Source organism: Terrapene carolina, unplaced genomic scaffold, assembly GCF_002925995.2.
Source record: "Terrapene carolina triunguis isolate 2854851 unplaced genomic scaffold, T_m_triunguis-2.0 Scaffold111, whole genome shotgun sequence".
NCBI lineage: Eukaryota > Metazoa > Chordata > Testudines > Emydidae > Terrapene > Terrapene triunguis.
Genome location: NW_020664462.1, coordinates 10,718,846 through 10,742,976, shown reverse-complemented (window position 1 = coordinate 10,742,976; position 24,131 = coordinate 10,718,846). Strand labels below are relative to the sequence as shown.

General features: G+C 41.0%; 1 protein-coding gene across 2 annotated transcripts in view; it reads right to left on the bottom strand.

Annotated features, from left to right (window-relative positions):
• The window catches only part of LOC112104513 (sodium channel protein type 5 subunit alpha-like), an 83,987-nt gene that overhangs the window by 46,824 nt on the left and 13,032 nt on the right, over positions 1-24,131 (bottom strand). For both annotated transcript variants that reach the window (XM_026652028.1, XM_026652027.1), the window contains exons 8-15: positions 22,917-23,058; positions 13,789-13,986; positions 12,650-12,832; positions 11,634-12,035; positions 10,002-10,131; positions 6,312-6,550; positions 5,764-5,955; positions 4,230-4,583 (exon numbers count right to left, since the gene is read on the bottom strand). In XM_026652028.1, the coding sequence (XP_026507813.1) occupies positions 4,230-4,583; positions 5,764-5,955; positions 6,312-6,550; positions 10,002-10,131; positions 11,634-12,035; positions 12,650-12,832; positions 13,789-13,986; positions 22,917-23,058 (1,840 nt within the window). The remainder of the gene's footprint in view (positions 1-4,229; positions 4,584-5,763; positions 5,956-6,311; positions 6,551-10,001; positions 10,132-11,633; positions 12,036-12,649; positions 12,833-13,788; positions 13,987-22,916; positions 23,059-24,131) is intronic.

The following is a 24,131-nucleotide window of genomic DNA, read 5'->3' as shown; positions in this document are numbered from 1 at the left end:
TTTTACCTAGGTGTAATTACACCAGACCTGAGTGGAGCTCCTTCTGATTTGCATGGATATGAGATCAGAATCAGGCTCAGTGTGTCTATCAACTTTGTAGCATTGTAATGAAGAATATTCTAGGACTTACTCCCCTTAGGCAGAGTCAATTTGATTGCAGGCGGCACTATAAAATGTATATCCAGTTAGATGATGAATATGTTGCTCCAAATATAGTGGTGGAGGTGGTTAAATCAGCAGTTATAGAATCATGGTTTTTCCTCCAGGGTTTTCCAGAGGAGGGGGCCAGAAATTTGGGAGGAAAACCTATTTCTATATTCATTTTAAGATAAAAGGGGGATGAAATGGGTACTTACCTTAAAGTAACTGTGGTTTTTTGAGATGAGCTGTCTATATACATTCCACGGATGGTGTGCACATGCCCTTTGCACTGAAGTCTAGATTCTTTTGGCCTGCAGTGCCCATTGGGGGTCACACCTGTGCTCTGAGTGTTCTCATGCCTCCAAATGGAGGCATAAAGTGTAGGGCGACCCCAACTGCCCCTCAATTCCTTCGCCAATACAGAATCCTAATGTTATAAGACTGTTGTAGCAGGGAAGGTGGGAGAGGAAAAAATGGAAACACTATTCTGATCTTATCTCTAATCATTAAGGTAATGTCTAACTATTTACAAAGAATGATACGGCCACACAGTGAATGAAAAGACTCAGATATTGCAGGGTTCTGACTCTGAGCCAGGGGTGGCGAGAAGGAACTGAGTGGTGCTTGGGGTCACCCTGCCCTTTATGCCCTTCACTTGGAGGCACAAAGACACTCAGGGTGCAGGCATTGTCCCAACAGACACTGCTGGCCAAAAGAATCTGAACTTGACTGCACGGGGCATGGGCACACCGTCAACGGAATGTATACAGACAAGCCCTGGAAGTTGCAGTATGGGTTTGAAGGGTGATTTTTTTAAACGAGATTCTTGAAAAAAGGTGTTGAAACAAAAGGGAATTTCATTTATGAAGGTCTGACTAAAAGCTCACTGAATTCAACAGATGTCTTTCCATTGATTTCAGGTTTGGGTCAGGTTTTAGAGAAGTCTGAGCAAATCGAGAGAACAGAGAAGTAAAATTCCTTTAAAGTCATTTGGTAAGCCTTGAATTACAGCTCTGGCAGAATGTTTTGCGTTAAAATCCTGGTGCAGATCTGGTGCTGCCGATATTTTAAGAAGCTCCCACAAACATTTTCTTCTTTGGCCTCATGTCCCAGGAATATGTGGGCGGGGCTCAGAGTGGAGGGGTAATGGAGTGGTGGATCTATACATTTGTCATCCCATTTAGACAAATATGGATTTTTTCATAACCAGGCACTCATCCTGTGGGCCAAAGGAACATTGTTATCCTCATTTTACAGATGAGGAAACTCTGTTTGGGTTTGTTTACAGATGGGGAGGCACAGAGATGGAGTGACTTTGTTAAGTCCACACAATGAGATAGTGGGAGAGCAAAAAATAGAACCCAAAAATCTAACAACATGCTCCCGTGAAACATCACTTGTAAAACAGGTAAGATGGCAGGAACAAAATAGAGGATCAGGAGACATTCAACATGTGGGAGTGGGGGAGGGCAACCACCTTCCCACTGCTAGATCTGGTGGTTACCTGGTGAAACTGTATGAGATTTTGACCTCAAAGGGAATTGCCCCCAACAGTGCATCCCCAGTAAATGTCTTCAGCAAAGGGAGGATGGGGACTCTAGAAGACCAGACTGAGAAATTTCCCCAAGGTCAGGACAGACGCTGAAAGGACTAGAAGAGAATTCCTTAGGGAACTGTGTCCACCTGATTCTGACATCTCTGCGGGGAACTTTCTCTGCAAAGGTAAGAAGTTGTGGAAGGTGAGATGCTATTGACTAGGAAGGGACAAAGAGTGATTAGTTTATGATGTTAGTGAATTCCCAGCTGAGCTTTTGTAAGCTAAATGTGATATGTATATAGGGCCTGATTTTTTATAAATGTGCAGACTGAAAACCATGCCAACTTAAAATTTCACAGCGACTCCAGTGATATAACTCAGATCCTCTTACTCTACAATGACAGATGCCACTGAAGTTAAAACTGAATCTCTGTAATCAGTAAGGGACCAAAGAGACACAGATGATGAGTTCTTGATTTCATTCAGTAAATACATACCAGCCTGTTCATTATAGTACTGCCCTTCTATAGCACCTTTCATCTCAGGCTCTCAAAGCTCTTGAGAAACATTAATTCATCTTCCAACATCCCAGTGAGCTATAGGGACAGTAAATATCATTCCCATTTTACTGTTAGGGAAACCAAGCGAGATAGAGATTAGGTGACATTGGGCAAGATACAGTGTGAATCAGTGATTAAGCTAGAAATAGAATCCAAATCTCCTGTCTCCTTGCCTTCATTCACCACTAAATCACAATCACAAGATGTGTTGGATAGGGTGGCGGCAGTGGGATAGGGATTTGGAGTAGCAGGATATGATGGGGGACAGGCCGGGACACAATGGAAGGGTCTGTGTTTTGTGTAGTGAGAAGGGAACACCCATAATTGGAACATCAGGAAATGCTGCAAGACTAGTTTGCTTTAGTATCACTGGACTTGTATACATGAACAGTTAGTTCACATCAAGCTGGGGTGTAAATCTACCCCACATTAGGTTGCTGCTCTTTAAATGTCCTGTGGACCATGTAACTGCATACTAAAAGGTCCATAGTGAGCTTTGATCTAACCTGCTTTGAAACAGACTAAATGTTCTTGTAGACAAGTCCATTGACTCTACTTCTGTGACTTTCCCCAAACTCTCCCCTGATAAAGTGCCAGCTCTGGGTGAAACTTTGATTCAGGAAACCCAGCAGCAGAGGAAGAGCAACAGGATTCAGGTATAAACCCTCTCTCAAAGAGGTTGGCAGGTTCAGGCCAGCTACTGGCAGCTAGTCTCCTAGGGTGGTTGTCCCAGTGTCCAACTACCTCACTGTTTGTGGACTGTTCGGTTCTTTTGTCATAAGATCAAGGTGGTAGGAGTCCATGATCATTTATGAAGCTTCGTATTGGACAAGACAGTTATCCCCAGATGGCTACCCCTTCTCCTGCCACATAAAGTTTTTGAAAGCTTTAAATTGTTTTGTTTTATTGCACTAAGCTTCTTACGATAAGAGATGACTGCCAGCTCCAACCTACAATTTTAAAATAACAGATATAATGAGAATCTTTGGTCCTGGGACACTTATCATTTGCACCAGTGTAACTCTGTTAACTCAGATTGAGGTACTCCGGATTTATACTGGTGTAAGCAAGAGAAGAATTGGATCTTGTACCCCATGAGTCTTTCACTGTATATAGTTAATTTTGCATTGTGTTTTGAAATATGAGACTGTGGTGGGGGTGCCATGTAAACATCACAAGCTGATGTTTTTGATTAACTCTGAATGTCCTGGGTTTGTAATGTTTGTTTTAGGAGTAATTACAAACATCCCTGTAATGTTTGGTACCCTTAAGCTACTCTTATGTGCTTTCAACCTTAACTCCAAATGAACTTAATTTTTGTGTGGGAATAATAAAAATAATCAAATCTTAATTTAAAAAAAAAAAGATTCCACTGATACGCAGAAAGCAAGTTGGCAATGAAAATGTCATCTCAGAGTTAATGGGCCAGCATTTCCTTTTATGTATGCTACTTATACAGTAGTGTAATTACACTGATTTCCATGTAGTTACTCCTGATTTAGCCTAGTGTAAAAGAGAGGAGAAGTAGAGCCAATGTCTGGCATCTAAAGAGACCTGAATTATGAGCCTGCATTGAGCTATGTACTGGCAGAATTCTGATTTCAGTGTGGCTACATATGGGTCCAGGGGCTGATTGCAAAGAACGCGGTGCAGACACAAGTTTTGATAATCATACGCTTAGTGATAATTTACACCAAACTCCTGATAAGAAAATAAATTCTTGCCAGTATTTTTTTTTCCTGTTAGAAAATTATTCCTCCCTGGAATGAACACTGTCATATGAAAGAGTTCATTGCTACACTACTGAAAGTGTCTTACTTAAATATTAACAGGAGTTCTAAAGGTGAAAGACAAACGGGATTTTCTAGAGCACAACATAGTGTGACCTCTTTACCAATCTTTTGGGGACTTACCACTGAGTGATAAAAAGACAAGTCAGTATATCGTATACTATATATGCAATAAGAACAGAAAAATAGCTGGAAACTCACCACTAGGTTTCCTATCACCATGACGAGCAAGAAGACTAGAAGGCATAGTGGTTTATCAGCTACCACCATACAATCCCACATGGTCTCAATCCATTCTCCACACAGAATTCGGAATATAATAAGGAATGAGTGGAAAAAATCCATAAAATGCCAACGTGGCTTGAAATCCTCAGATATTTTACAGCATTTTTCAAAATATTTTTCCCCAAAAAGTTGCATTCCTACCACGGCGAAGATAAAGACTATGATCGCTAGAACCAGGGTGAGGTTACCCAGGGCACCCACTGAGTTACCAATGATTTTAATGAGGGTATTTAAAGTTGGCCAGGACTTTGCCAGCTTGAAGACTCTCAGCTGTGTAAAAAATAAAACATAGCATTAGATAACAGAAGATTAGATATTCCTCACATTGCATTGTTTAAAAATAGTTAAAAACATTATATATAAATTTTAAACTATTCAAACACTGTGAAATGTAGGGTATTTTAAAGTCTATATATGATCAATGCAATATAGACATACTGATTTGCATATGTGTTATATCACTATCCCCCGCTCTTTATCTGTTTGTGTCTTTTTGCTCCAGGGTAATGACTGTTTCTTATCTATCTTTATAGAGAGTCCAGCCCAATGAGGCCCTAATCCTGGTGGTTGTCTTTGCACACTTCCATAACATAAATGATTATTATTACCCCTACTAATAATTTATTACCAACTTGTAATTTGAATGTCTCAGGAAATAATCTTGGGGGACAGCATATTGGCAGATTTCATTCTTCCAATATTTCCATGTCTCCTGGAAACAAAACTTTAATAACCTTCCTGATTAACCTCATTTGTACTTGATTTGCATTTACAATAATCAAACTTTTATATGCAAATGGTCTAAATTTTAGACCCACAACTCTAAGTTACTAGGAGTTATGGATGTTCAGCACCTCTAGAAACCAGGCCAAGTACCTATCTTGAGTTTTGTTTGCCATCCATCACCATAGTATACAAGGCACATAACCAGCAAAACACCTTAAGCATATGCTTAATTTTGAACATGTGAATAGTCCTATTGATGCCAAAGTTTCTAGCTAAAAAAAAGACTGATCTATATTATATGGATAGATAAACCAGCCACCTCTCTAAAACTCAGGCTAGTAGATGTGCCTAGCGATTATATAATATAAATAATGCCTATTACAATTTTTCTCCATCTCCAGCTCTGCTTCTTCTTTCTTAGTTTCTCTGCTTTTGCTTTTCATTCTGTTTATTCTCTGCTCCAGCTTTCACTATATATTAATGTTGGGGTTTTTTTCTACCTCCTTCACTCCATATGTTTTTAACCATCTCCAAGTAAAATACAAATGCTGTATTAGTTTCAGTCAAATCCAAATGGGTTTGAAATCTGGCAAAATGTCTTTCCCATTTCTAGTACTGAGGCTTTACAAATTAATTTTCCTTGCACTGAATGGGGGGCATTGACATCCTCTCTATTATATTCATGCAAAAGTTTTTATGAGATTGAATCAGTATGAGACATTACCAGTCTGAAAGAACGTAAAACTGATATGATTCGTCCTCCTTTTCTGCCTTTAGATTTAGGTAAACCCAATTCAATTAAGCTGAGGGTGACAATTAAGCTGTCAAAAATATTCCAGCGCTGCTGAAAATAGTAATAAGGATCTAGAGCAACGATTTTCAAGATCATTTCTGCAGTAAAAATGCCAGTAAAGACCTGTGACAAAGAAACAGTAAGTCATGTCAGCTAAAAGGGTACCATAAGCACATCTTCTCTTTAGACTACCTTCCTTTAAATATAGTAGCATAGCTATAGATAGGTCAATGAAATCTGAACAGCAGATCCTACTTTTATCATGTATTCACATAATGCATTGTCAATAAAAGCTTTTCTGCTGCATTCTAAAGGATGTTTAGAATGTCTGAAAACCAAAAGTAACAATATCCGTGAAGTTAACGAAAGAAAGAAAGAAAGAAAGAAAGAAAAGCTTTCTTTCTTATAAGTATTCTTTGTATTCTGGGTAGAAATATCCATAAATTCATTCTTGATATAGAATGTGAGAATTCACTTACCATGTTGCCTACTCGAAGCATGAATTTAAATGGGGGTGTCATTTTATAGTGCTCTAGTGCCATGAAGATAGTATTCATCACAATGCAAACAGTGATAGCGAGGTCAGTAAATGGATCCGTTACTAAAATTTTCACTTTGTTCTTGATTCTCAACCATAGTGGACAACAGTCCCATACAAGATACTTTAGGGCAAAATCTTTCAAGCATGGAGGGTATTTCTGTTGTGATTCTTCAAGTTCTTAATGACAAACAAAAAACAAAGCAATAACCAGGTAATCAGTGCTGAGAAGAAGTGGCAAAAGAAGAACTGCAACTAATGAAAGCACAGGAAAAACCCCCAAATTCCATCACTTCACAAGTGATCAGGGAACTCTTCTTGATACTTTCTGAAATTATATCACTCATTTTCTATAGTAGGCACTCCCTCACTCTGCAGTCATTTTAAATACCCTTCCTAGACCAGCAAATTAGTATTTAAACTCATTCTCCTCAGGTAAGATCTGATTCAAAACCCACTGAACTTCTGTAGGCTTTGGATCAGGCCTTTGTTCGTCAGACATACACTCCTATTGTCAACACCATTAGAAAATATGACTGGGGTAAAACCTTGCTCCAGATGCACCAAGGAATATAAAACTTTAAACTACTTTTGTGCTTTCTCCCCCACTTACATGTCATAAATCTTGTGTGCAACATCACCAATGACCATGCTGCATGCAATAAATAGCTCTGAGATTGATTAATGCTGAAGTGAAATGCCTGTACTACACTTAAATTTTGATTTGATCCACTTCACCTGATATCACACCTGAATATTAGGAAAGTTTTAGATTCGCTTAAAGCCAAATCTCACTAGAGGCAAAACTCAGTACATACACATAGGTAACATTTATTAGGTTCCAAATTGTCAGTGGATCTGGACAATGCTGGTTGAAATTGTACGTAAGGTTAACAGCTATTTTCAAGGATCTGAGAGTGATGAAAAAAGTGGTGTGATTCTTCCATCTGGTGTATAGCATTCATTTGACTAAAACAATGTAATTTACATTATTTTGGGGAAGACTGGGCAGCAAGTGTATTACCTCTGCAGTAAATGATCATTCTGGATACTCATATATCATTTATAGTAGTAGCTGACAAAATCATGTATGTAAAAAAAGATTAAAATGGCTGAGAACTTAAAAACTAGACAGTGACAGACTGCAAATCCAAGTGATGATTGAACCTGGTGATATTCCAAACAAAAAGAGCTCTCAACCATGCTTGTAGCTGTTTCCATTGTTCCACACTGACTCCACAGACATTCTAGGCTTCAGAATCACATTTGGGGTTATTGTGTGTGCTGGTTGTGTTATTGGGTGGGTGGTTCTGTTCATCTCTGTGTGTGCTGTATTGTGCTGGGAGAGTTTTGTGGATTTGTGTGGGTGGTAGTTAGGCACACAGGTTTGGTAGCTGGGCCAAGTAATCCGCCATCTGTGCAGTCTCCCTCATAGCACCAATGAAATTGTTGAATGTAAACTAGCTGTAAAGTAAGGGTGATTGTTTGAATTACCTCTGATATCACAATGGTCTAGGACTCTTGGCATGGCATAGATACATAGATACTGTAGCCAAACACAGCATGGGTATAATTCATAAAGTCAAAATGACTGAAAACTTCAAAAGTTTACAGCAAGAGACCGCAAAACCCAGTGATGATTCAACCTGGTGATATTCTGAACAAAAAAGAGTGCTCAGCCATGCTCACACTGACTTTATAGACATTCTAGGCTTCAGAGTAACAAACAGAATGACATCCTTGGGATTTTATTATAGAGATTACATACACCAACAAAACAAACAAAAACAATAACCAACAAAACCCTATATTTAAAAAGCATTATTAAAGCATCTGAGTGCTTCACAAACAATTGATTTTCACAAGATGAGGAGGTATTATTATCCACTATTTACAGGTGGGACAAAGACCAAAAAGCACATATGCTGTTGTATATACAGAGACATAGAGGCTTGGCTCCTGGATGGAAGTTCCATCATTTGGAACTTTGGGGTGGGGGGGTTGAATTTGAAGGATGTTCATTTGGTTACTGGGGTCAGAAGGAGCAGGATCACAGTGGGGGCATAGAGCTAGACTGTGGTCAGGCAAGGAAGCACACAGCCAGACTCCTATAAGATTAGGTTTCCCCTAGTGAAATAAGAAACATGACGGTTCTGAAGGCTATTGTTATGTTTGTTATGTTTAGTCTGGTGAAATAAAAGGGTAGTGGTTTTTCAAAACCAAAAGTTGGAGGTATAGTCAACTGGGGGATTCTGAAGAGACCTTCAGGTCCCCTGAAATAGAGGGATCACCTGATATTTACAGGCAAATGTCTAAGAGGGAGATTAGAGGGATAAAAGCATAGGTGCGGGAACTAGAGTTTACCGTTTGGTTGAATGGCTCTCAGCATGCCCACTATACAAATTGTTCCAGCACCCCTGGGTGAAAGGCCGTACTAGCAACCTAGAGACGCTGATGTTGAACAAAGTATGCCAGGGAAGGGACAGGTCATGACAGTTGCTTTGCAGGTACTGCTTCAAATTTTCACCTCTCCCAATGCTTTTGTTAATGTTATTTATTTACTATTTCCGATAATCTACCAAAAAGTGATTTAAAAGACTGGCAGAACAACGGAGGGAATATAATGCCTCATGTAGTGGGGGAGAGCCACTATATTTCAAGCTCTTGCTAATGCTACAGTATGACAACTAACAAAGAATGGGTACAAAATTGTTACAAATACACTCAGCCCAGTCAGTTGGAAATTACTCCTAAACTCCAGGCCACCTCTCTTATCCCCACACCTGTTTTTTTCATATAGCCTACATAGCCCCTACCAAATTTCAAATCTCTATTCAAAGAATGGGGGGAACGAGAGCTTCTCAAATAAAAGGTTACCAGAATTTTTTAACATGGGCAAACCAAACGTTTTTTTCCCTAACCTTTTTTTTCAGAAATGGCTAAACTGTTACAGCTGAAATTTTCCAAAATTGATCAGTCACACCCAGCATATAAGATTTCAGCCCAAAAGATTAATGTTTGGCAAAGTTATAAGCAGCTGGAACAGAATCTTATAATGAGATGTGTCAGGTAACCTTAATAATAGGTGACACTAGCAGACCCATCTAGAATTATGTATAAAAACTAAATTAAAAGAATTTTAAGATGGCAAAGTCAAGCACTGAAAAGTCTGGAAACGACAGAATTAATTTTGCCTGTGCAATCTTTATTTGGCTCCCTTGAGCACGTGCATATGATAGTCTTTCCCAATATCACAGACTATGGCAAAGTCAAGAATAGAACTCAGCTCTCTTGTATCCAGCTCCGGTGCCTTAAACACGAGAGAACGACCTTTCTCCTTCTGCTACCCCTATCTCATTCACTGTCCATCCTGTGCACTGAATGAGGTGAGAGTCCTGTAGAATAAAAAGTCTAATCATGTAATTAAAGACTGTTTTATAACACATATTCACAAGGGAGCCAAATTAAGGCTGCATAGGCAACATTAATTCTGGAATTTCCTAACTTTAGCATCTACAAAGGCTCTATTAACAACTTTAAATTTTTTACTGTTGACATTTTGATGACATTCTGATCTTTCACATCAACATATGCTCAGGTTTGAATAAAAAAATGATGAGAAATGACTTACCCTCCAGGACACTGGTAATGATACTGATTGCACTTGCTGCCCTTTGTCTTTGAAGTGGCTCATTAAAATAATCCACTGACAGACGAGGGGCCAAATACGTCTTGCTCGCCTCATCACATAAAGGGCTCTGCTTAAAGAAGTAAACATGGTTAGTAAAATACCACAAAACAGAGTGAAGTAACAGGCAGATGGGGTAGCTGTGGAGATTAATATGAATGAAGACATGCAGTGAAATAAATGGGCCTCCCTCAGCCATTTAGAATGAGATGTAAAATGAAGGCCCTAATCCCTTGTGGCAGTTCAAGTTCCCAGGGTATGTGCATTCCAGACTTCTGCACAAATTTCAATTTGGTTAAAGAGATTCTGCCTATCTACAATTCCTCTTTTATTGAGCCTTCTGAATTTCCTATCCTGAATTTATCTGTAGTGTTTCTACACATCATGAAACACCTGGCATGTTACACACATGTGCCCAAGCAGATAGTGTATGCTATAATATTCTATTAATTTTGTTATCCTGACCTCCCTCTCCTCCCCTCTCTTCATGGATTTGGGTTGGAATCATATACAAATGTAATGGGTTTGTATGCTTTCAACTAGGGCTAGATAAATGCAATGACAACCCATAAGTCCTAAAATTTTGCACATTTTTCCCACTCCCTATCTTCTCAACTCTTTTATCCTAGAGGAGGATCAACAGGTTGCAGATCTCCCATTGTGCATATATGATTTTCTTTTTACAGCACCAGCTCTCCTCAGCCTGTTTTATTGCTTCTCCCTATGTCCTGCCTATTCGTCTCATCCCCACTGGGGAAAATTTTCACACACTCTCCAAAATTTCTGAAATCCCACATAAAACTTTTTAAAAAGATCCAAAATCTAACACACATCCATGTACAGTGCAGCTTTTTGCTTTAGTGCACTGAGAGATTATTAAAAGTGGTTATATTACAGGCAGAGTACAATTTTCAAACCATCATAAATTCTCCAAACAAAAGTGGATTTTCATCGGAATACCAAGGATCACTTATTTTCACTAAGGAGTATTTTCATGCCAAATTATATCTTTCTATTGCAAACCATTTCAGCACAAGAGCTGCTCAAAAAAGATCACAATAATTATTTTTCATATTCAAAAATGGCTGAACTCATTTTGCTCAAATTTTTCACCACTTGGCAGAGACCAGACCTAGAAAATTTCAGGTGCCTGAAAAGTAAGTTTGCAAAAGTTCTGAACAGGTGAAAAAGGCAGTTTAGAATGGAAATACTTTGACCACTTTAACAACACTTGTGAGTAGCATGAGAGCTGTGTTAAACTCATGTGGCCACTTTCACTGCCGGATTAAGCAAATGCAGATCCATTTACATCAGTGAAGTTGTAGCTTCTTATTCAAATGATGAATTTGGTCCACGATGCTCACACTGGTTCAGATTCTGTTCTCAACTTCACTGGAGTTACTCCAGATTTAAAATAGCGTAGCAGAGAGCAGATCTTCTTCAATAGGTCCTGCCTTACGGTGTTTTTGTGGATGTTCAATATGTTGAAGTACGTAAAGAAACCACAGAAAACCTTATGCTTCTGGAGGAAAACATAATATGAAGTACATGTTTTTAAAATTGCACTTTTCTTACCAAATCACCTATTCTAGGGTTTTCCATAACTGGAGGGAGCAATAACCCTTCAGGAGCAGGTGGTTCTAGACTGTATGCCCTGGTGCTTCCTCCTCCCATTAATGAAACCACGCCATTGTAACCATCTGTGCTGTTGCACTTGCCATTCTGCATGCAGTTAGGAGTAGCAGGGTAAGAACTATGGCTCATTTGACTTTGCACACTCGGTAGTCTTCCAGTCCGTGCAACCAACGGTGACCCACGCTGGATTTCATTTTCCCCAGCACTGCTGATCTCATCACAACCAAAATCAGCTTTGGAGCCAACGTCTCTGCCAGATATCTGGAAATTGAATATGCTTCCATGGCTGAGCCTGTGCTTCATTTGATTTGCACTGGCACCATAAGTAAGACCAAGAAGAGTCTAAAAGCCCCAAAAAAGGAAAAAGGGGGAAATGGCACATCAAGCAATACATTTTTGGGGAATGATAAAGATTTTGAGTTCTCCCATCAACCATAGAAGATCCATAAGTCCCCCTTTATTTAAAGTTACTCAAAAAGGATTTAATTTAGATTTTAAATGACAGTTATTGAAATCCTATCAGCTGAAGCAGGAATCTCTGGTAATCCATGTAACTCCATTTCACTAAATATTGATTTTATTTTTGCAAAAGACTGTTTATGGAATGTTAATTGAATTCTAGTTCCAATGCAGTTTTGTTTTATTTCCTAATACTGCAGGAAATGCTTTTTTTATTTATATTTTTAAATGTTCATGAAACTACTTCTCTTACAGAAAATTCTGCAATGAAGGCTGACACTTCACTTTCATTATACCTTCTCTTTCACACATAACTTTCTCAAAAGTTTAACTTTTGCATTGTAACATTATATGCTTTCTTCCCACCCCAAAAGAGATTTTTTTTTTAAATATTGAAGAAGCGGATGTTAGCTTATATCTATAAATACAGCCTACTGTTTCTTAATGGGGTTTTATTTGTACTTTTGAGCAATTCTTGAATTTACACAATGAATTACCGACTTTCGTTGATCGTCACTGGACTGTGATTTGGGAATTTTTTGATCTTCCCCATAATCTTCTATCCCTAAGGACTTATTTTTCTTTCTCAAGTTGCTTCTATCTTTGACTTCTTTTGAGGGTAAAGACGAGATTTCAAAAGAGCAAAGTGACATTGTATCATTTCCTTTATCAGCCAATGCCTAAAATTAAACAAACAAAACCATAGCTGATATTATAGTTGCACAATTAGCATCTGCGTAAGGGAAAAGATTGCTGTGTTCTGTAATTCTTTCTTGTTAACAATTATCATTTCATATAGATTGTTAAAATACCAACACTCCTTGTGTTTGGTGCAAGCTGATCACAGCAGGAATTAGGAAGGATTTCCCACTCCACATAGAGTCCTGAACAAGTAGTTACATGCTGCGTGTTTATGTGCAAACAGGTAATAGCCCCTATCGGAGACAAAATATAACAGTCTGGACTATTCATGTGGTTCAACTTCCATTTTTGTACACTCACTACATTTTTGCTTACTGTAAAAATACTCAATTTTTAACCTGATTCTGCATAATCTATCCACTTCCCAATATGAGGGCTTAAACACTGAAAATCACAATTTGTGTTAAGTTTTCAGTGATATTTTTCTATACAAGAATTCTGCTCTCTAGGCGCTTGAGCCATTGAAGTCAACTAGAGTCTTTTCATTTACTTCAATGGGCTTTGGATCTAACTCTAAAGCAGTCAAAGAACAAAATTATTGTATATCTCAATACCCAGCCTACTCACAAGCATATAACAGCACAGCAGAGGAATACAAAAATGTTCATGTGTCTCTGTGGAAACTATAGATTGGTGGAATTTTAGACATACTTAATAATATCAATTTGCTTACAGTACCATGGACTAATGTTATGTTCTGCTGTTCACTCCTCACAGCTACAATTTACCAACAAATAAGGAATCATTCCTATTACTCTAGGCAGCAGTCTGATAACTTTGAATAAGATAGTAGTTGGCACCTCTTCTCATCGGTGACCATGGAGTCATTGTTTATACACACTCAAAGATAAGGAGTGACTGATAAATTTCATTATCAATATTATATACTGTAGGTGGAGATTGCCTAATTTTAACAACGGAACAGTTCATGGACCTCTTGCTCTTTTTTTAACAGTTCCATGGCTTCCCGAAACTTCCTTTCCTTTGCCTCAGTTTCAGCAATAGTAGCTTTGTTCTGCTCTTCATATGCCATTGCTACTACAGCCAGGATCAAGTTGACCAGATAAAATGAGCCCAGAAAGATGACCACCATAAAAAAGAGCATGTAGATCTTCCCAGAAGCTCTGAGAGTCTGTAAGCACAAAGTACACACTACAGTAAGAAGTCTGAAATGACATTTCATGTCTAATTAAATTAATTAATATTGAAAAACACAGTGAAGATGTAAAGCACTATATGAAAGTAGTAAATATTATTCTAAAATCTTTTTTAAAAGCTTGGTCACATATCCATATTCCTGAATAAAATGCTTGGAAAGAACCTTAATAGAACCCTGCCCTCTGCCTCCGCTCCCTCTCCTACTTCCTATACTACCTCAAATGCGCCCTAATGACCTTCCTGATGGTGGCCACTAGAGCTTAGTTTGGGTGAACAGAAAGGGAGCTGCACATCTGAGGGGAAGGCTCTATTCTGCTACTGGAGCAGTGCATGGTGACATCTCAGTCCCTTTCTGCTGCACTACACTTGCTGGGACTGCAGCGCATTAGGGTTAGTTTAAAGGGCTGTGGAAGCATTATGTTGCCCCCTTGCAGGAAGTCTGGCAAACACCACAGTACAAAGAGGCTATGCTCTTGCCAAACAGCAAATAGGAAGAGGTGTGAGTCAGACTCAGAGGTGCAAGGCTCTGTATTATGTTGCCAATCCCTCTTGTGCTCCCCCTTTTTATGGATATGTATGTCGCATATTTTGAATTTTTCCTCCGGGCTAGTAAAATTTTCTGCTTTGTAGTTATTAACTCATCAGACATCAATCTATGAAGTGTTTTTCGTGAGCTGTTTAATTTCCCTGTCAAAATTCTTAACTGAAAGCTCAGTATAGTGAATTAGCTGTAGTTTCCCCAACATACTGATGTGCACAACAGTCACTTATTCTGTGACTTGCACCCATCATTTCATTAAAAAACAACAACAGTTACTAACCTGTACAATAACTGTTGTTGTTTGTTGTGCACATACACATTCCACTATAGTCTACTAGAGTCAGAGACATACACATTCCACCTAGTGCGCCAGAGCTGGAGACTTCTGCCAGCAGTACCAATAGGTGGTGTGTGCACCCCTCTCTCCTCATGCTATCAAGCAAGGGCATAAAAGGGGAAGACTGCTACCTCCCTCTCTATTCCTTCGTACTGCCATAAGTTAAGTCCGAAGTCACAAGAAAAGTGGAAGGTTTGTGGAATGTGTGTGTGTCAAACACACCTCAAAGAACAACTACTACTGTAGTGGTAAGTAACCATTTTTTCTCCTTTGAGTGATTGTGTACCTATACATTCCACTATGGGTGACACATCAGTAGTTCCCTTACAGGCGGTGGGACTTTGGATCATTTGAAGAGCGGCTATGGCACCGTCTTCATGTGGCATCATCACAGGAGGCTTGAGTGATGGCGTAATGAGTAGAGAAGGTATGCACAAGCATGTTGCTGCCTTGCATACATCAGCTATTGCAGAATTGTTCATAAAAGCTGAAGTCGTGGAGTGAGTCATTATTCTCATGGAGGAGGGACTTCAGAGTTTGATACAGTCAGAAAACTAATGGGGAATTTGTTGAGATGACACTGATTGACCCTAAGTTCTTTCAGCATAGTCCACAAAGAGTCTGGGGGAAGATCTGAAGGGTCTAATGTGGTACAAGTAAAATGCCAGGACTCTACAAACCTCCAAGATATGTAGTGCTTCTTCAGCCACAGACAAATGAGGTTTTGGGAAAAACACCAGAATGATTTGGTTCAGATGGAAGGCTGACACTACATTAGGCATAAACTTAGGATGTGGCCTAAGGGACACCTTCCTTATGAAAGACTGTGAAAGGCGGTTCAGCTAGAAGAGCTTGATGTTCTGAAACCCTCCTTGAGAAAGTGATTACAACCAAAAATGCCATCTTCATAGACAACATAGGTTGTCATTCCTATAGGCTCAAAAGTGGCTCCCATGACTTTAAATCCCATACAGATACAGAAGGTGGCACAGGAGTGTACGTGTTGGTTAGGCCTTTCAAAACCAAGATGCAAGAGGGTAAGAAAAGTTGGAAAAAAAACATGTACTGTCGAAGGTAATGCCAAAATAGAGGCCAGGTGATCTCTCACAGATCAATTTGAGAGGCCTGATGATTTCAGGTGCAGAACATAGTCCACTACATGTGTAACTTATGTGTGATGGGGTGATAAACTGTGAGAATGAGCCCAAATGAAAAACCTCTTCCAATTTGATGCATATGTGGCTCTCATGGACTCCTTTGTGCCACTCACCAAGATGGCCTCTCTTGGGAGCACAATTTCTCATGAGTGTTCAACCAGAGATCATCCACACAGTAAGGTGGAGAAATTCAAGGTTTGAATGTAGGGACTTGCCCTAGTTCTGGGACAGAAGATGCTTGAGTAGTTATAAGATATTGGCAATCAGATGAACAGTCGATGTAGATCAGTGAACTAATATTGACTTGGCCACACCGGTGCAATACAGATTAATAATGCTTTGTCTCATTTCAGCTTCCTCTCAGAGAGATAGGAACTGGGGGGAATGAATATATTAGGTGACTGGATCAGGAAAGGAGACAAGCGTTTGTGATGGAACCCGGGCTGCAGCCCACCCTGGAACAAAATCTTATGCATTTGTTATTCAGATTTTCAAAAGAACATAAGAATGGACATACTGGGTCAGACCAATGGTCCATCTAGCCCAGTATCCTGTCTTCTGGCAGTGGCTGGTGTCAGATTCTTCAGAGAGAATGAACAGGACAATTTATCGAGTGATACCATCCCCTGTCATCCAGGCCCAGCTTCTGACAGTCAAAAGTTTAAGAACACCCAGAGCATGGGGCTGCATCCCTGACCATCCTGGCTAATAGCCATTGATGAACCTATTCTCCATGAATTTATCTAATTCTATTTTGAACCCAGTTATACTTTTGGCCTTCACAAAATCCAGTGGCAGCAAGTTCCACTGGCTGAGTGTGCATTGTTTGAAGAAGTACTTCCTTACGTTTATTTTAAACATGCTGCCTATTAATTTCATTGGATGGCCCCTGGTTCTTGTGTTATGTGAAGGGGTATATAACACTTCCTTATTCATTTTCTCCACACCATTCATGATTTTTTTAGATCTCCATCATATCACCCTTAGTCTCTTTCTAACAGTCCTAGTCTTTTTAATCTCTCCTCTTCTTGTGTTATGTGAAGGGGTAAATAATACTTACATTATGGTTGCTATTACTGAGTGTTTCAGCTATATTCACTTCTTGGACCAGATCCTTTGCACGACTTAAGACTAAATCAAGAATTGCCTCTCCCTTTCTGAGTTCCAGGACTAGCTGCTCCAAGAAGCGGTCATTAATGATGTCTAGACATTTTATATCTGCACTCTGTCTTGAGGTGACATGTTCTCAGTTGCAAACCCTTCTAAGGGAATCTGCCAGCATGTTTCTCATAGCGGGAAGGTGAAAGGCTTTCAGGAAAACTTTGTGATGAACATACAAATTCCATAGAAGGATAGCCTCCTGGCACAGTTGAGACTATCTTGCACCTGGCCAGCTTGTTCAGGTAAAACATGGCAGTGATGTTGTCTGCGAGGATTTGTACCATCTGGTTCTGAATGGTAGGCATAAATATCTGGCAGGCCCACCAACTAGCTCTGAGCTCCAGCACATTTATGTGGAGGGAAACTTCCTGAGGTGACCAAAGAGCTTGTGCCTGAAGTTGACTAAGATGCCTCCCCCATCTGTTACCAGGTTCTGGGGCCAGAAACAGAATTCCTTTGCACTAATTTTGTGGATCCAACCATCAATCCAGAAACTAGAACATTCAAGCAGGTATGGAAATCTGCATGTCCAGAGGATGCCTGGAAGGGTGATATACTGAATGAAGCCAGGCCTGGAAACAGTAAAGGTGACGTCTGGCATCTAGAGTTACGTACATACACAAAGCCATGTGACCCAGGAGCTGAAGGCAGGCACACACTGCTGTTGCTGGATTGAATTTGAGGTTTTGGGAAAGGAAGGCTATAGCGTGGTGCCTCTCCTTTAGGAGTTAAGCCATGGCAGGGAGGCAAACCCACAGCTGGACCAGGGCTGGTCACTCAGCTATGACTCACCCCTCCAGAAGAGCCTGCAGTGACATATCTCTCAGGCATGCTTCAGCAGCTTATCCTTGGGCAGGGTCCAAGTCAGATGAGCCCAGGCACTCCAACTGACAAAGCTGTAAGTTTGTCTATCCAATAGCACCACTCAGCTAGGGACCCTCCTGCTGCCTTGCTGTGTTTCAGATTTCCTAGGCTTTCAGAATACCCTTGATCTTGTCCCTATTCCAGCCCCAGCTTTGCCCAAGCCTTGTTCCAGCCCACTCCCACCTTGTCTGTGCCCTATTCTGACCCTGCTCCAGCCCTGTTCCTGACCTGCTTCAGCCATGCACCCACCTCCTGACCCCTAGACCCTTGGACTGATTCCAGCCTTTAGCCTGTTTTCAAACTCTGATTATGATCCTGATTTGGCTTTTCTATGGACTCTGGCCCTGGTTCTGACCCCAAGCCTTTCCCCAGACCTCAGTTTCAGCACTGCCCTCAGCCTGTTCCTGGCTGTCCATCCAAGTTTGACCCCTGGTACTTCTTCTTGGGCACTGCTCCAACAACGAGGCCTGACCACCTAGAACCCACAATCTGATAATGGCTGTTCTGGCTGTAATGGCTGTTCAGGTCTGCTCCTATGAAAGTCAGTCACTGAGTCAGTTTTAATTGAGATTTGTCCAAATTTAATTTCAGGCCCAGATGAGAGAATGTTTGATGACTAGGGTGTCATTTTGGACCTGAGCACTTAATGCTGCCCAGACTAGACAGTCATCCAGATAGAGGAATATTAAATGCCTGTATGATGGAGATGGGCTGCTATCACTGACATGCATTTGGGAAAGATCCTCGGGGCTGATGAGAGACTGAAGAGAAGTACTGCATACTGGTAGTGGTTGGTGCTTACCACAAATTGAAGATTCTTCCTGTGACAAGGATATATCACCATATGAAAGTATGTGTCTTGTAAATCAAGGGTAACACCAATCTCCAAGGAAAGGATAATAGAAGTGAGGGTAACCATCCTGAATCTGATCTTTTGGATGAAATAGTTAAGGTTTGTTAGGTCTAGAATGGAACGGAGACTACCAGATTTCTTGAGGACCAGGAAGTACTGGGAATAGAAGCCTTTTCCTCTGTGCTGGTAATGAATTTCGTCTATCACTCCCAATTCTAGAAGGGACCACAGCTCTTGAAGTAACATGGTCTTGTGAGAGGAGTCCTCAAAAATGGATGGGGAAGGTGGGTTGGGAAAAGGGAAAGATGTAAATTGGATGACAGATTCCTCCTTTACTGTGCTGAGTACCCATTTGTCAAAGGTAATCAAGCACAGTAAAAGAGGGATAGGCATTATCTGAAAGGAGGCAATATCATCAGTGCACTCTCTTCAAGGGAAGGATCAAAACGATTGCTTCAAGGATGCAGTCATCTGGTGAGAAGGACCCACCAAAGTTGAAGACGACTGGTGTCTTTGAGAAAAATCTTGACCTTCTCTTAGAGGCATATGGAGGCCGGTGATGGAAAGAAGGCCTAGAACAGGGTTGTGGTTTAAATTGTTTCCTTTTAGTAACCAGAATGTAGACTCCTAATGATCAAAGTGTTGCATGAGAGTCTTTCAATGTGCTCATAGCAGCATTTGTTTTGGCGGAACACAATTTAGAGTTCTCAAAGTGTAAATTGTCAGTTGTAATTTGCATCTCTTTTGGAATACTGGAAGCCTACAGCCAGGAAGAATATCTCATAGAAACAGCAGTTGCCACAGAAGACAAGGTGGTGTCAGCAGCATCAACTGCTGCATGAAGAGATGTCTGAGATGTATATTGACCATTGGAAACTAAGGCTAGAAATTGTTCCCTATATTCCTCCAGCAATTTATCAGTTAACCAAATTATATTTAGATAAAAGAGTGAGATAATTGGCAACTCTCATTTGAAGCATGGCAGTGGAATACGCCTTACAACCATATAGCTCAAGTCTCTTTCATTCCTTATCCATGGGAGTGGCCTTAGATTGGGATTGGCAAAATCATTCATTAATAGTTGCGACCACCAAGGAATAAGGAGATGTGTGGGTGAAGAAATAATCAAAATCTTGTTGAGCAAATTGATCTCTTCTGTCTACTCTCTTAGCCAAAGGAGGTATATAGACTGGAGTCTGCCAAAGAGTCTTCTCTTGGTTTAGTAGACATTGCTGATAGGAAGGGTGACCCTTCCTACACCAGGAGTCTATAAATTGTCCAGGAGAGTGTGCAGGAAAACCTGCACAATCTCCACCTGGACCTCTACAGAGGTAGCCATACTCCTCATGAGGTCCTGAAAAACACTGAAATCTTCTGGATCGTGCGGAGAGAGAAGTTGACTCCAGAGTTACCGCTTCATCTGGAAAACATGAAGAAATGTGAGGAGGAACATCTGGTGACCCCTCCAATTATTCCCCCTCCTCCATAGAAGAAGACTCCTGCACTACAGAAGGAGGAGACTTTCTCCTAGAAGGTGCATGAGACGGGGGTCTAGAATCTTTTGGGGGCATCCAAAGGCCAAGGAGGAAAAGGCATGGCCTGAGACATCTATGGTGAGGGACCCCAAGCTGAAACTCCTCTGTAGGGAATCCAACCCTAGTTTTTTGGTCTGGTATTTGAAGACCTAGGGTAATCTAAAAGATCTGGAGGAAGAAACAGAGTGCTCTCTCTCAGAGTCCAAAGAAGAAACATAAACATCCTCAGGATAGGGAGGAGCAGTTCCCGTCAGGGTTCTAGAGGAGGTCTGGGTATTGGAGACAGATGAGGTTCAAAAGCAGACAATGGTTGGGGCAGCAAGAGGCAGATAAACTTGTCAGCGCTGGTGGTGCCAGTAAATCCACAGAGTGCATCAACAGTGCCACGTGCATCATCATTGTCAGTGGAGCTAGCATAGCTGCAGAATGCATCAGTAGTGCTGGATGCATGGCTGGGGCTGGCATAATCAGTGAGAGCATAAACAGAGCTGGCATGACTACAGAGGGCATCAAGGGAGTTGGCAGAGCTGAGATAGCCACAGAGTGCATTGACGGCACCTGTTGCATTGATGGTGCAAGCTGAGGATTCAGCTGCACCAAAGGGGTGTCAGGTAAGGAAAAACCAAGGATGGTGCTGAAACAGACTAAACTAATGAAGGAGAGGAAGAAGGATCCAGCACAGATGAAGACACCAGTTTTGGCAGCCATATCAGAACCAGAGTCAAGGGTGCCTCCTCAGACAGTATTGGGAAACGCTTAGATTTGTATGGTCAAGAAAATGTATCAGAGGACTTAGAAGAGTTTTTGACAGAGTCAGAGTCTGGAATGCTTCCAATCTGATAAAGAAGACAAAGCATGAGGTTTCTCGTCCAACTTGTGCTTAGGTGAGAAATGGCTGGAGGGGTACTGCAGGTTTAATCAAAATCCACTGTTTCATGGTCAGGGCCCAGTTCAGATGCACGCTGCATTACCTCCTTCATGAGGTGAATCTTCAAACTACTGTTTGTTTTTTTTAGTCCTGGTGGGGAAGGACTTACAAATGGAGCCATTTGTCATTCATATGTCCCTCACCTAAACAGATCAAACAACTGGCGTGCCTATCCATGGCAGGAAAAACAGCCCTACACCTTGCACACTGTTTAAATTCTGGGGGATTTTTATAATAAATCTCCCAGGAACTTGTAAAACTACAATGACTAACTAACTAAACTATTAAACTATTAAGACACTAACTAACTATATATACAAAGACTCAGAAAGATGGTTAACTGAAGCAGAGCAATGGGGAGCTCCAACTGTCACCATGGGCAGTTAAAAGGAACTGAGAGAGAAGCATCAGTCATGCCCTTTATGCCCTACCTGACAGCATGAGGGGAGCAGGGGTTCATGTGCCACCTAATGGTAGTGCTGACAGAAGTCTCTGACTTGAGGGCACTGGGCACGCACACACCTACAGTAGCATGTATATGTACACAATCATTTGAAGGAGAACTTCTTTTTCTCTCTTTAAATTTTAAATACTTTATACATTTAGCCAGTTAGGTTACTGCTTTACTTAGTACAGTAACTCCTCGCTTAATATTGTAGTTATGTTCCTGAAAAATGCTACTTTAAGCTAAACAATGTTAAATTAATCCAATTTCCCCATAAGAATTAATGTAAAGGGGGGGTTAGGTTCCATGGACATTTTTTCTGCCAGACAAAAGACTGTATTTTGTGTGTGTGTGTATATATATATATATATATATACACACACAAAAATATATATATATACATACACACACACACAGAGTATACGTTTTAAATAAACAATTTAATACTGTACACAGCTATGATGACTGTGAAGCTTGGTTAAGGTGGTGAAGTCAGAGGGTGGAAGAGGGTGGGATATTTCCCAGGGAATGCCTTACTGCTAAATGATGGGCAGTTCAGCTGCCACCCCCCCACCCCTGCCGTGTGCTGCTCCTGCCCTCTGCCTTGGAGCTGCTCCTGGGAGCCTCCTGCTCTGTGGAGCTAAGGTACAGAAGTGGGGGGGAGGGGGACACCCTGACATTAGCACCCCTCTTCCCCCCACCTCTGCACAGCAAGCAGGAGGCTCCTGGGAGCAGCTCCAAAGCAGAGGGCAGGAGCAGCACACAGCAGTGGGGGGCAGGGCAGCTGAACTGCCCAGCAATTGATAGTCTGCTGGGCTGCTGCCGCACAGGGAACTTAGGGGAGCAGGGAGCTGATAGCGGGGCTGCTGGTCCACCCTGGTTCCAAGGCCCCACCAGCTAGCTGCAACAGGCTGCTTTTTCTGCAAGCCGTGGACAAAGCAGGCGGCTGCCAAACGTTATAAGGGAGCATTGCTCAACTTTAAACGAGCATGCTAATTGATCAGCAATGTAACAACGAAACAACGTTAACCAGGATGACTTTAAATGAGGAATTACTGTATTTGAAATAAGTAAATTTGATACCTGTTGATAGAGACGCTCCCAGCAATCCTGTGTCATCAGGCGGAACAAGGAAAGAAAGGCCCAGCCAAATGTATCAAAACTTGTGTAGCCAAAATCAGGATTTTCCCCGACTTTGAGACATATATATTTATCTGGACAGGAGCTACAGATGAGAACAGAAAAGTGATGAAAGCTTCAAATGTGCAAATTTAAAGGGAAGCAGCTTCAATTCATGTGTAAGTTTAGAATATATTCAACTATATTGAAACTCAAATATAGGGACTCACTTCTTCTGTGAGACCTGCAAACAGTATCCCATGCTATGTAAATGTCCTCCACACCTCTGCGATAGTTTGGTGGGGAAGAGGGACATAGAGTGGAAGGGTAGAGACAGTAATACAAAAACAGATGCACACAAGTGCATTTTTAATGATATATATGTATATATCTGTTTGTGTATTCTATATAATATTTCTTATTCTAAGTTAACATTTCCTCTGAGTCTTCCAGTGTATCTTGTCTTAACACATAGTCTGACTGAAATCACAGGGAATATGGGTGCAAGAGTAACTGTTTAGAGGATTGATCTCTACATCTAGGGAGGTGGTGGAATCTCCTTCCTTAGAGGTTTTTAAGATGAGGCTTGACAAAGCCCTGGCTGGGATGATTTAGTTGGGAATTGGTCCTGCTTTGAGCAGGGGGTTGGACTAGATGACCTCCTGAGGTCCCTTCCAACCCTGATATTCTATGATTCTATTTTTGGCACTGTGAGCTAAAATGATTTTTAGATTGTGAATCATAAGACCTTCAAGGCAGAGGCTGACTTTTCTGTGTCTTGTGCAGAGCAGAGCACTTGCCAGACTGTGGCCCAGGCTTACTCAGCCACACAAAAACATAAGGGGAATTAAGACCCTCCCTCCCGAAACTCTCCCACACAGCCTCCCTGTATCTCAACTGCAGGGACAGGGCACTGGGTAGAAAAGGAAGCTGGGGTTACATGCTTGGTACTTTCCCCCTGCCACACTCAAGCCTTGAAAGCAGGCAGGGAGTAGGCAGAGCTTTGGCTCCACAAGCCCACCCCCATCTGAAACTCCCCAGCCTTTTTCTCAATCTTCTCCTTCTACATCACTGGGGAGGGGAAAAGTTTGGATTAGATTTTTTTCTCTCTGAAATGATGCACCCATTCTTATTAGAAACACTGAAGTTAAACCTACTTCCTTCTCCACATATCATTCT